Raw genomic sequence first — 14,052 nt, forward strand, 5'->3', positions numbered from 1 at the left:
TGCAGACCTGGACATATCTGTTGGCAATCTTCAGTGAAAATAGAAGCACCTACATTTTCTCCGAAATAACTTGAAACTGTTTTACAATTTGCTTTTGATTTTTGATTCAACTGTATATTTTAAAGTAATAAAACAAAATATTGCCGCAAGCAGCGATTCGAGGGTTAAAGCATGTGTCAGCACAATTTCATCTTTAGCAGTTTGAGCTAACTAGACTTAAACTGCTCAATAAGGAAAATGATCAATTTACTGCAGGAAAAATAGTGTAATTATTCAACATCAGGTTTGTGCGAACATTTTGTCACTAAGCGCTAGAATCTTGGGTCAAAATCCAGGGACTAGTTCACAAAAGTATGTTTTGCATATAATAAAAACTTGAAAATTTTAAATTAGCTGGACATATATGATCCAAGTGGCAAAGTTGTCTGCACACAAGGATTCAGGGCTGAGTGGTTGAACCCTAATGAAAAATGGCATAGACAATAATGATAGAGATGCTCACTGAAAATAATCAGTTTCTGTAGATCATTATTAGGTATTTGTCAACAGGATGTTAGGGCCACACTTCCTGAGCAAACTCCTCTGTCTCAGATTTGAATGTTCTCTTCTACAAAGTGCATATTTCAGCTTTCCACAGATGTTCAACAGGATTCAGATCACGGCTCACAGGCCATTTCAGAGTAGTCCAGTGTTTGTGCCAGTTAAAGCAGAGCAGCCAAAAAAAACATTGCCAAGCTTCTTCCATGTTTGATTGCAGGTATGGTGTTCTTTTCTTTGAAAGCTTTTTTTTCACCTGTAAACACAGAACATGTGTCTTGCCAAAGTGCTTCAATTGTGTCTCATCTGTTCAAAGAACATTCTCCCAGAAGTGTTGTGGCATATAGGGGTTTAGCAAATTCCAGTCTGACTTTATAATGTTTTTTCTTCTGTAGAGTCTTTCTGGGTCTTATTTCATGGAGCCCACTGTCACTTAAAGAGCGACGGATGGTGTGACCAGACTCTGATGTACCTTGGAGTTCAGCTTGTATCTCTTTTCCATGTTTCTTTGTCAACCATTCACATTATCTCTCTGATTAAGCTGGGGTCCATTTTACTCCTTATAGCCATGTCCAGGGAGATTTACAATGGTCCCTTATTAAAAGGTTTATTAATTCATTCAGGTGGCGACAGCTATTCACAGGGCAACGCAGAAAAACACACACATTCACTCACACACACCTACGGATACTTTTGAGTCGCCAATCCACCTACCAACGTGTGTTTTTGGACTGTGGGAGGAAACTGGAGCACCCGGAGGAAACCCACACAGACACAGAGAGAACACACCACACTCCTCACAGACAGTCACCCGGAGGAAACCCACACAGACACAGAGTGAACACACCACACTCCTCACAGACAGTCACCTGGAGGAAACCCACGCAGACACAGGGAACACACCACACGTCTCACAGACAGTCACCCGGAGGAAACCCACGCGGACACAGAGAAAACACACCACACTCCTCACAGACAGTCATGAGGAGGAAACCCACGCGGACACAGGGAGAACACACCACACTCCTCACAGACAGTCACCTGGAGCGGGACTTGAACCCACAACCTCTAGGTCCTGCTGCACCACCATGCTGCCCATATTATTATCACTATTATAATAACTTCTTAATGCTGAAAATAAGGATGTGTTCACTGCTGCTCCTGAGAAGGTCACTTCTATGATAAACAGAGACTTGGGGTGCTCTCTACTTCTGTCCTAACCTAATTTGTGTGTTACATTTGATCAGTCCTTGCCTGTGAGGAGTGTGGTGTGTTCTCCCTGTGTCTGCGTGGGTTTCCTCCAGGTGACTGTCTGTGAGGAGTGTGGTGTGTTTTCTCTGTGCCCTTGTGGGTTTCCTCCGGGTGACTGTCTGTGAGGAGGGTGGTGTGTTCTCCCTGTGTCTGTGTGGGTTTCCTCCAGGTGACTGTCTGTGAAGAGTGTGGTGTGTTCTCCCTGTGTCTGCGTGGGTTTCCTCCGGGTGACTGTCTGTGAGGAGTGTGTTGTGTTCTCCCTGTGTCCGCGTTGGTTTCCTCCCACGGTTCAAAAACACATGTTGGTAGGTGGATTGGCGACTCAAAAGTGACCGTGTGAGTGAACAAGTGTGTGTGTGTCACCCTGTGAAGGACTGGCACTATTTCCCCTTGCAAAATCTGCAATTATCACAGTAACTTCTCTAGACGTAAACCATTCTCAAACAAATATCACTAACACCAAATAGTGACCAGTATCAGTAGACATAAACAAATCATTCAAAACACCTTAAAAGAGCAGAAAAACAGACTGAAACTTATCATTAATATTCCTCTAAAACAGCACCAAGTGGACAGGCCACAACCTTCTGACAGTCAGAAGACGGACTGAACATTCAGAGATCATAAGTAATTATATGAATTAAATGTAATGTAATTTCTGCACATGAAGAATAAGACTTCCTGTTGATTATGTGAGGCTTGAAGGTTAATAATATGAAAATACATATTTTTTTAACCTACAATGATTGACTCATGAAAAAAGAAGGTTTCATACAAAGTGTTTAATGGCTTTACACACTGATGGATAAAGTATAGCATTTCCGGTGTATTTTAACTGATATATTTCATTGTTGGTTGTGATAGTATAGCTTTTATTTTAGATTACAAATATAAATATAATATAAAAATATTATGCCATTTATCTAAAGACATAGAAGTCAAGGCATGTTATTTCTGAAGCCTGTAACACTTGTCCAAAACACAGCTCTACTACGCCCTCTTTTGGTGGCGCTCAGTAAACATCAATATTAATAGTACTCATGGTGAAGGAGCTTACTAAAATTCTGTAAAGCCAGTCACAAGCAGAAAATGCTACAGAGCTCTAGTAAAGTTCTTAAAAATCACTGTCAGTACAAGTGCTTCCTTCATTCATTTGTCATCTGTATTTGCGTCATTCTTTTCAGGGTCACAGTGGGTATGAATCCCACCAGGAATCTTTGGACACAAGCCAGAAACATATCCTGACAGGATTCTCTCTCTCTCCCTCTCTCTCACAGTCAGAAAATATGTCACTGTGGTACATATTTGTACCTTTATTTCGGGAACAAAATTGTACTTTATTTTATTATAATTGTGGATTTTAAAATTGTGTTGATTTCATACACTCCATTTCATCTCCAGGACTTTTATTATGTTTTTTGGTTTTTTTTGACACAGCTCTATAATTAAAACTTACAAATATAATGTACCTTTAAGGAACACAACTGAACTTTTAAACACTGTTGTACCTTTAAATGTACATTTACACTGTTTGTAACTTTTGTGACCAATAATGTACCTCTACTGTACCTTTTTTTTCAGAGACTGTACTAATATGTTTTGGACTGAGGTGTTCCCAGAAGAAACCCATGCAGATACTGGGAGAACACACAAAACCCCTCACAGACAGTGACCCAGAGTAAGAACCCACCACCCCAGGACCTTACAGACACTACACTACCACGCTGTCCACAACTGCTTTAAATAATGATCGGAAATGTTGTGGACCTTTTTGAATGTTAATGTGCATGTATTTATCGTTGTACAACATTCAACCAAAGGCATCTCATGCATGTAACTTATCCGTGGCAGTGAACACATCACACCCGGAGCGGTAGGCAACCATCCTCAGTGTCTGTGGCAGCTGTGGATGAAGGAGGAGGACAGCCCTGTTCCTTCATTCCCCACACCACTCAATTCTCCTGCTGGTCACGGAGATCACACCAGGAATCTTCCAATTCTAAAGCTGTTTCTCTAATAGTAGGCCACTGTTGCCCCATAAAACTCGTGACCCCAGGTTAACAAGACCACTTCTGTCCACTGACCCCCCATGTATTGGTGTGCAATGCTTAATCATAAGGATTAAGTGAGAAGCCAGCTGTAACCCATAAAGTGTTGCATCATCTCTGTTCCTACACCTTAGGGTAAACTCCTCTGTTAAAAACAGCAGCACAGAGATTCACGTCACACGCACACTGTACACTGTCCAAACAAAACAAAAACAGAACATTAATGAAATGACTAAGGCGAGTTGGTAGAAAGAAGGGTTAAACATGTTTAAGGGCACCACAGTCTTTGTTGAGTTTAACACAAGACCTGTACAAAACTTTCACACCCAGGATAAACAGGTCGGGTCAACACCAACACCCCACCAACATATGTCTCTCTGCAGAGCTGAGGATAATGTGGTGGTCGTGACCATTGACGAATAAGGTGTAAAGGAAATAAGAAAAGTCAGATCAACAGATGGATTAGAGTCTGTGAGTGTAGAAACAATGAGGTCTTTTTAATAAGTCAATATTTCACAAATGGTGGCACGGTGGTGCAGCAGGTAGGTGTCGCAGTCACACAGCTCCAGGGACCTGGAGGTTGTGGGTTTGAGTCCCGCTCCGGGTGACTGTCTGTGAGGAGTGTGGTGTGTTCTCTCTGTGTCTGCGTGGGTTTCCTCCTGGTGACTGTCTGTGAGGAGTGTGGTGTGTTCTCTCTGTGTCTGCGTGGGTTTCCTCCGGGTGACTGTCTGTGAGGAGTGTGGTGTGTTCTCCCTGTGTCTGCGTGGGTTTCCTCCGGGTGACTGTCTGTGAGGAGTGTGGTGTGTTCTCTCTGTGTCTGCGTGGGTTTCCTCCTGGTGACTGTCTGTGAGGAGTGTGGTGTGTTCTCTCTGTGTCTGCGTGGGTTTCCTCCGGGTGACTGTCTGTGAGGAGTGTGGTGTGTTCTCCCTGTGTCTGCGTGGGTTTCCTCCGGGTGACTGTCTGTGAGGAGTGTGGTGTGTTCTCTCTGTGTCTGCGTGGGTTTCCTCCGGGTGACTGTCTGTGAGGAGTGTGGTGTGTTCTCCCTGTGTCTGCGTGGGTTTCCTCCGGGTGACTGTCTGTGAGGAGTGTGGTGTGTTCTCCCTGTGTCTGCGTGGGTTTCCTCCGGGTGACTGTCTGTGAGGAGTGTGGTGTGTTCTCTCTGTGTCTGCGTGAGTTTCCTCCGGGTGACTGTCTGTGAGGAGTGTGGTGTGTTCTCCCTGTGTCTGCGTGGGTTTCCTCCGGGTGCTCCGGTTTCCTCCCACAGTCCAAAAACACACGTTGCTAGGTGGATTGGCGACTCAAAAGTGTCCGTAGGTGTGGGTGTGTGAGTGGATGTATGAGTGTGTGTTGCCCTGTGAAGGACTGGCGCCCCCTCCAGGGTGTATTCCTGCCTTGCGCCCAATGATTCCAGGTAGGCTTTGGACCCACCGCGACCCTGAATTGGATAAGGGTTACAGATAATTAATGAATGAATGAATATTTCACAAAAACAAAACAAATGTTCCAGTATCTAACAAAGATTTCAAAGAGAGTAAGTGCCATAAACGGGGGAACAACTTCTGAGATTAATAACCCTTGGGTGTTGGGTGAGCAGATGTCTACATAATTCTGGCCATAATGTGTTTATCCCTTATAGCAAACGGTCAGTTTCTGAGTGGAGAGAGCCCACTGTTGTGTTACCTTTCACCTGGTTTGGAGCTGCTGGGCGTATGAGTGGTAAATAGGTTCTCTCTATCCTTCCCTCCTCTCCCTCTCTCTCTCTCTCTCTCTCTCTCTCACCCTCCTCCCCCTCTCCCTCCTTCCTCTGTTCAGCGCCTGTGGGATGGAGTTACAGTTTTGCAGGAGATCACTTCTTTCCATCTGGATGTTGCTGACCCTCATCTTCTTTCATGTCCCGGTTTAATGAAGAGCGTCCAGCCTAAAGGACGACCACCGCAGCTCTGGTGACTTTATAAAGTCCACCCAGCAGACTCCAAAAACGGACTTGAGTACGCACCTCAACCGCCCCCTGCACCACATTCCCGAGCAGTGTCCGGCGAGAAGCATGCGGCTGCGCGTGCGCTCCGTGTGCGTGTGCGTGCTGGTGCTGGCGCTGCTGTGCGGGGCGCGCGGCGACGGCGGTGGGTCTCGGGCGCGTGCCCCGAGGATCGAACGCTGGGTGAAGGCGGCACTGCAGTTCGTGAAGCTGAGCCTGTGCCGCCGGGTCAGTTTGCCCGAGGGCGAGTGCTCCAGGCTCGCGCACCTCCGCCCGCCCGCCGTGGTGGTTTACGCGACCGAGGCGAGCGCCGACAAGGTGCTGGCCATCCTGCCGGACTCGCACGAGCTCTTCCCCGAGGCTAGCGCGCACGACGCCGTGCTCGTGCTGGACCCGAGCCCCGAGCAGAGCTTCGGACACCCCGTGGTGCTCTTCTACATCGACTTCAACGTCACCAAGAAGCGCTGCGGACATATGGACGGAGTTTATCTGGGTGAGTGAGACACTCGCAGTTCTCTCTCGTCTTTAGCTTCCAACAACTGAAAGAGTAAACAGTAAATACGGTCAGTAGCAGGCTACCTGTGGTGAAACGGCGTGTTCTGTTGTTGTCCTGAGTGAAAGTTACGACAGAGAACACACTGACCGTGTAAGAGCACTACAGCCTTATGGAGTTTAACACAAAACCTGTACAAAACTTTCACACTCAGGATAAACAAGTCTGGTCTATTTCTTAAATGTAAGCTAAAATATATAAATATACACCCACACAACAAGCTTTATCTGAGACTACAATTTACATAGTTCCATTTCTGGTATTTATTTTTTAAGCAGTGCTTTTGTGTTTACATCTTTTGCATATGCACCTGTTTTTATGTATTTATTTATTTTATTTTTAGAAAATTACCAGCTGCACCCAAACATTTGGATTTGACAGGCGTTCCCTGAGCGCGAGCGTCAGATCAATATTAGAATTTCAAAAAAACAAAACAAAACCAAATGTACTCACACTAATGTAGAAATTTGGAAACTTTGGTGGAGGTCTCCTTTAAAGTAGCAGCTGTCCCACACACTACATTTCTACTGATCTCACAATGAAGTGGATGATAAATTGACCATGAATGCACTTTGAAGAGTAAGGTTTAAGCAAATCTTTTTTAATTTAAACACCAGATAAATTAATAATAAACAAAGTTTGACCCACTGATCCTCCTTTATGTTTCACCTATCATATATTATCATCAAATTCCATTGTGGATACAGTTACAGATTGTATACAATGTACTTAGTGGTGGGTTATGCCACTGAGACCCATTACCATGGTGTGACAAAACGTAATGAAAAATATTATAAATATCTAGAGCACGTTAAAAAAAAAAAAGCCAAAACCTTGTATTTTATTAAATGGTGACAGCACACAGGCTACTTCTTTACAGAGCGGTTATCAGCCAAACAGAGGTCACCCTAACGCTAACAGAGTGATGTGAAGGCGAAATGCAAGTCTGTGCGTGTGTGAAACCGAGGCGGAGGTGAAGGAGCATGTGAGAAAGAGAGTACACTCTACTCCAGAAGAGTTCTCTCAGGAGCATTCAGGCCATGCCCCCTGCAGCGAGAGTGGAGGGCAGACACATCACTGAGCCAAAAGAGTCATGCAATCACAAGAAGAAATGTCAATAATTCATCCAGGGTGTGTATCCCGTCCTAAGCACCTGGTTCAGTACACGACACCGAGCACGCACAGCCCCGTTTAGGGTTTGGACACTGCTGCCAGTCCAGGACACGGAGAGGACACTTGTGCCCGGATTTGCAGATGTACACGGTCTGTACATCGAGGGCAGCTGTTGTTTCAGTTCCTTACTCCACAGACTTATACCTCACAAGCCATTTATTACATTAAGTCCTGAGTAATGCACTGTTTTCAGTAAAGATCCTCAAGAGCAGGAAACAACAGCAGCCCAGGGAAATCTAATAATTGCTAAGCATGTCAGAAATGATCAAGAAAAGGCAAGAGAGGCTCAAGCATAAGCTCTGGGCGGAAAAGCAGATTATCTGGCTCGCATCTCCTTCACCGTAGCCCAGATCTGGAAACGTTTTTGGGTTTGAATCTGCCCAAGCTTGACCATCTAAGCTGACGGCATAGTGAGAGAGAGAGAGAGAGAGAGAGAGAGAGAGAGAGAGAGAGAGGGCGTGTGGGAGACAGCAGTTTGTTTCGACCACATTTGAAATCCTCCCAGGTCTCTTTGTGCGACTGTAATGGAAGAAGGGGTAATAAGTGGCCACAGAATGTGAGGGAGAGCGGTGGAGAGACGTCGATGCTTTTGACGCTGCTTCGGCAAGCCAAGGAAACGTTTAATAGTGGCAAGGGCCATTTTTCTCGTTATCCGAAATTACGTTAAGTAGATTTATAATGGTTTCTGATTAGTGCATCTCTTATGGTGCCTGGTCCAGGATCCCTCAGTTTGTGTTACCTGAAATAGACACAGGCTGCCTGGCTGCGGTAGCCCTGCAATCTTCTCTAAACTACTGTGTGTCTGGTAATGGGCCAGAAGCAAGCACAGGATAAATGGTAGACTCTGTGAATGGCAGCAGACGGTGAAAGCACTATGCTCTTAAAAAAATAAAGAGTCCTGAACGACTCCTGGTCTGAGTGTGCAATTCTACGAAAAAGCATTTTACTTGTACACAACCTTTACTTTACGTGGAGGTTCTTGAAACTTTAAAAAGCTTGACACTCACCTAAAAAGCTATGGCACATTAAACCCTACCATAACATGGAATGATCGACCCAGGAAAGCATTACTAATAGGTAAGTATCAGTTAATTTCTCCTATGGTGCCGACCCTTTATGATTTTCAATGCCTCCCAGATTAGAGCTTAAAGCCAAGATACAGCCAAAAATGTGTGGACTCTCTTCACCGAAGCGACGTTCTCTGCTTTATACAAGGCTTTATTCTAGATGTACGTGTACACAACAGTTAAATGGTTGAATTCAGTAATAATAAGAGGTCTTTATAAACTTTGGGACATGTGTGTTAAGTTAAACCTTGGTTATTTACTTTCCCAGTGACTTCACAGCAATTTCGGGCATATTCATGTAACATAAAATGAATGAAAACGTCCTGGAATACTACCATTTTTGCAGCTCATTACATTGAACAGATGACTGTAATATAGAGGTGGTTAATTATAGGCCGCTGTCTCCGCGCTGTTTTGCAGGAGAGGAATGTCTGTCCCTGGCTCTGAAAACTCGCTGTCAGAACCAACTGAAGCGAAGACGGAGCCGCAGTGACCGCATGGTGGGACGAGCGCGGTTCCGCAGGAGCGCGGTGTCCAGAGCAGGACGTGTGGAGCGCAGCAGTGGTCTCTGTGAGGTCCACTTCCTGCCCCTAGTGGTGGGAGTGAGGGACAGCAACAGAACCCAGCGTTTACGCTGCGTGGGTGAGTCAGTGACTGAGAGAAACAGGTTTCCACAAACAGGCCTTAAATTACACTCCTTCACCGGAAAGACCCAGGCTTAATCTCTGTTTGGAAAGTTGGTCCGTGTTGAGTTCTTTTTCACAGTGGTGTGACTGGCTGACATTAGAAAACCAAATAAATCAGCTGTTTGAGTTCAGACAGGTGGAAACCTTTTCACATCATTAAGTCTTTATGACAAGACGCATAACGATTTTAGCGTGAGATGTCAGATTATGACATAGCACCGGTTTCCTGGATACGGACTAACTTATTTAATACGTTTTTTTTTAATGCCACCCCAATAACAGATCATCCAGAGTTTGCACGGTGCCCCCAGCCTTTACCTCTAACCAGGCCAAGTGTACCCATCTCCAGTTGTGAGCTCAATAAGAACACACGTCGATGCCACCAGCAGCCTCTAGCCACACACCTTTCCTGCCGTCTTTACCAGACCTGCGACCATGCAGTCCTGCTCTCGGGTAAAACGACATCCTGATTAAACACTCTATGGGTTGAGAACCTGATCAGATACTTCAGATACTACAAAGGCTTCATTCTTTCTTTGTCTCATTCAACCCTCGTATTCTCTACGGTTTGCTGTGCAGGGGGCTGGCAGGAGCAGATCACATACCAGCGCCATGTGCAGAACCTGCTGCTCTTCTACAGGATGCTGAGGAACAATGGCTTTCATAAAGACCACATCAAAACCTTCTTTGCTGGAAATGGGCAGGTAGCAGGTAAGAAAACAAGGCAACGTGAGTGACAAGACATGCCCTTGATGTATTAGGTAAACAGGACATCCAATACTTCCTACTTGTACTGTATCGTCTGCTCTTATAGCTAAGGAAGCAGAAGGGATGTACCCTGCCACAGAGAAGGAGACGATCAGGAATCATATCTCCTACATCTGCCGCAAACAGCACTGTGCAGACTCTCTGGTCCTCTACCTGAACAGCCCAACTCGCAATGATGGAACCATGCTGCTGTGGGATCGCAACAACAACGGCATCGTAAGTTTGTAGGGCCTTCATAACGTGACCCAAACACACCTGCCTACTGCGTACTCAGTTGAATTCACTGGGATTGGTAAATCCGCAGTCCCCAGACTTCCACTCTTAAAAACACAATGTACCAAACGATAGCCGTTCTTTTTAGAGCTTTTATTCTAGCAACTATTGAAGGTCCTGTGGAGTAATTACTGCTGGGCGCTACAGTGAACGTTCTGCAGCAGGAGGTCAATAGACAGACCTCAAGAATGTTCATCGCTTATCTTCCTTTTAATGGATTCAGAGTGTCTCCTCTATAAATCAGCACAGCCTACCACTTCAAAGTGTCTATTGCTCCAATGAAAGAGGCAACAAGGAAGGCATTTGGTCACACAAGTGGAGTAAATGCCTCCTTCTGGTTCTCTCTCATCTCTTTATTAGTAGAAAGAAAAGAACTGAAATAATCACTTCTCTTTGGTGTCTGGGGACTTATCTGCTTGTGATCAAACAGCATTGCAGTGCTCCTACATTGTTACCATCCACATTTCAGTAACCTAATATTAGTCAAATAACCGTGTTGTGTTTTACTGTAAGCTTATTAAAGTACATCCAGGCATTCTCATCCTGGATCACAATAGATCTGTCAATCCTTCACTCATAAAACAACCTCCCTCTTTAATCCACCGTTAATAAACTCATTCCCTAAAGCTTGGACACATTTAATTTAATTTCCTTTTAAAAAATACACTGGTTTGACCTCAGTGAAATCCCACCTTCTCCTGCTAAAGGTGGTCAGTAATCCTGGCCATATGCTCCAAGCTGGGCAGACGGAAGGGCCCAGACTGTGTGGTAAAGCCCTTCCTTCTGTAACAATAGGCACAGACTCTCAAGGGACAAAGGCAACAACCTGATCCCTAGACAGGGATGGGAGTAACAAAAGGGGGGCTTGATAGACAAGGACCACACAGGCTCAGGACCACCAGACGGTCTGCTCCCCTGAGAAAAGCACCTTCTTTTGCCCTAGAGGGCCCTTCATAAGATTCCTTCCACTAATGGCATTTCCACCAAAGCTGAAAAGCCATTGTCCTGAAACCAATAATAATAACAACCTCTAATAGGCGGAAATGTTCAGATTTACAGTGGAATTCTCAGTCCAAAATAGCTCAAGGCTAAGAAAAGGCTAGCGATCTTCACATTGGGCTCACACCAGAGGGTTATTCTATGTCACTACATAGAAGGTGTCAGATGCTGTGATTTATTTTAAATGATTAAGAAGCTGTCGAATTTCCTAGACTTCTTTTGTTATAATAATTTTTCTATAAAGGCATCTCCCATGAAAATTGCTTTGAAGAAAGAAATCGCCAGTTAACGCTCCATAGAGTGGGTCCCCCACACAAAGGTGGCCATATTCAAATCCCTGATACATGCAGACCACGGGGTGTCAGTATAGTGACTAATTCATACTGTGCAAAAGATCATTGGAGAATGACAGATTGCTCCTTTAAACATTTGTGTGTAGGCTGATCTGAAGGAGCGCTACACGGTGGGGGAACTGCTGGCAGACCTGGCGGGCTGCAGGGCCACTCGAGTGCTGCTCTTTGTGGAGCAAAGCTACACCTCTGTTCTCAGTAAGAGACTGAAGAGTTCTCTCAAACATCTCAACGTGGTGCTGCTCAATGGCCTGCCCTTGGTGGACACAGCTCAATTCTGGGCCCCTCTGCGTCCATCCAACTGCCTCATTGACCACCTCAGCAAGGTATGAAGAAACCCTGTATATGGCTGTAATTTATTAAATTATGTTGCTAACTGCATGTTGACTTGTTTCAAGGGAAAACAAAAACAAGATTTGGAACAGAAACCTTCTTCAGACTGGCACTTTTCAATCAGTTAAAAGTCTTTAGGGGTTCTTTGACACTGCTTCTTTTAAAATAAATAAGAGAACCGTATATTTCACCAGTTAGCATCAGCTTTCGGACTGTGGCACACTGTACACAATAAACCATGTCAATTTTTGTACAAATGTAGTCTCCAAATATCTGTGACTCATAAACGACTCCTATTTCTCATAGTGTTTTTCTGTCATTTCAGAGCGCTACAATGCCTCGTGTGGGAGATTATGATGCTGCAAGCTTACTGAACGTAACTCTGGCAGGAGCTCCCTGTAACTCTACGCCTCCTCTCACCGAGGCCGAAATGAGGAAGGAGTACATGGGCTGCCAGAACCTGCCCACAGCTTTATGGCACCAAGGCCGCCGCAAACCTGACGACAGCCAGAGGAACTAAGAGACTCAGCTGCTGCTTCCAGTGCACTCTCCCCTCTCATCCAGCACTCAGTCACCACAATCTCAGACTCAAAATACACAATCCAGAAACATGGCTTCTGCTCATCCAAATTCTTCAGTCTGGCTCCTCATCTTCATTTAGAAGCCCAGATTCTTTAGGACAGTTGCTTTACAAGGCGGTGGAGGGAGAATAGAAATGGAATGCCATGCTACGTAGTTACATGCAAAAAAAAGCACTTGGCCAGGTTCCATGATTTGTTGATTTTCTAAGTGAAAATGAATACACATCCTCTTGGAGGACACATTTTAATATATTTAACAGTTAAAATGATCGAAATGAATAAATAAATGTGGTCTGTGCAAAGCTTGGGGCCCATTTTCTTTCCAGCACATATAGATGGTGCACTAAAATTAGCAAGAAAATGGGTTCCCTGTAGAAGATTACTATCACCAGAACACATCCTTTGAGCAGTCAGTAATTATCAGATCTGGAGTATCCATAGCATTTCATGGATCCCCTTACCAGAGATGGACGAACAGAATCCACCAGCCTGGACACGGAGTGAGAGAAGATGGGAGGCAGCAGGAATAGACGAGGAGTAGGGGAAAGTGTATGATGTCCTTGCTCTGAACTCAAGCTCTTTTGCTTTCTGCTCTGCAGCAGGCCCAGCTGGCTTTTTTCTCCCCCCACTGTGGGGGTTCAGCAGGCGGGCAGCTCCTCTCTCCAGCGCCCAGGCCATGGCTGGACATGAACAATGGTGACAACGCCACTCTGCCACACACCTCACGCCCACTTTAACATTTCAGGACAAATCTCCATTTTCCTCTCAGACGGCCTGAAGGAGCGGCAGCTCTGCCATAATTTAGTCATGAGAACAGTTCCTCCGGCGGCCAGTCCCCAACGCTGCCCCCGTGCAAGGCCACTTTAGAGCTTTCTCCTTCACTTACAGGCTCCCGCTAACCACTCTGCGAGCAGCATGCCCTCAAACCCCTCACTCACGTCAGCGCCAGCCTGTAGACGAGAGAACGGAAACTACAGGACGACATGGAGCTGTCTCGCTGGTCTCTGCTGGGATTTAAGTACGAACTTTCAAAAATTAATCAAGGCCAGTGCAGGTTCAAACAAGCAACCAGAAACATCTTCTACATCACAGAACCTCCGCCCTAACCATGTTCAGACTTTCGACTCCAGATGAAGCTTATTGGTGTGCTATATAAAGCACAGATGCAGTGAGAGAGGTCAGTCCTCGCTGACCATCGTATGCCTTCCTTCCCTTTTTGCTTGTACAAACTCTCATTAAATCATGATCTCAGTGCTTTTAGCTAAACCTAGTTTAACAGACCGTATATATAAGCTCCAAAGTCAATCGACTCCACAAATACTGTTTTTGTATAGTCCAGACATGTGTTCCATCCTGTAAATATCTGTCATGTTCAGCTAAACAAATGATGTCATGGTAATGTTGAGTAAAGGGGGTCATACGTGTCCTCATTGCTGTTGTTTGTTAAACCATAGTGTG

General features: G+C 45.1%; 1 protein-coding gene across 1 annotated transcript; it reads left to right on the top strand.

The window, feature by feature from the left end:
- The first annotated feature begins 5,707 nt into the window (after positions 1–5,707).
- Positions 5,708–13,831, top strand: si:ch211-67e16.11 (uncharacterized). Its single transcript, XM_066641253.1, has 7 exons — positions 5,708–6,304; positions 9,025–9,246; positions 9,573–9,743; positions 9,870–10,001; positions 10,105–10,274; positions 11,770–12,006; positions 12,339–13,831. The coding sequence occupies exons 1-7, from the start codon at positions 5,881–5,883 to the stop codon at positions 12,531–12,533; spliced, it is 1,551 nt and encodes a 516-aa protein (XP_066497350.1). The 5' UTR covers positions 5,708–5,880; the 3' UTR covers positions 12,534–13,831.
- Positions 13,832–14,052: the final 221 nt, after the last annotated feature.

The sequence above is a fragment of the Hoplias malabaricus genome, chromosome 12 (genome assembly GCF_029633855.1).
Source record: "Hoplias malabaricus isolate fHopMal1 chromosome 12, fHopMal1.hap1, whole genome shotgun sequence".
Taxonomy (NCBI): Eukaryota; Metazoa; Chordata; class Actinopteri; order Characiformes; family Erythrinidae; genus Hoplias; species Hoplias malabaricus.

Bases quoted from the DNA above. Each gene is read 5' to 3' on its own strand.
- si:ch211-67e16.11 (XM_066641253.1), top strand. From the start codon at position 5,881: ATGCGGCTGCGCGTGCGCTCCGTGTGCGTGTGCGTGCTGGTGCTGGCG. The intron at 10,275-11,769 runs GTAAGTTTGTAG...ATTTGTGTGTAG, and splicing joins ATCGCAACAACAACGGCATC to GCTGATCTGAAGGAGCGCTA. The intron at 12,007-12,338 runs GTATGAAGAAAC...CTGTCATTTCAG, and splicing joins TCATTGACCACCTCAGCAAG to AGCGCTACAATGCCTCGTGT.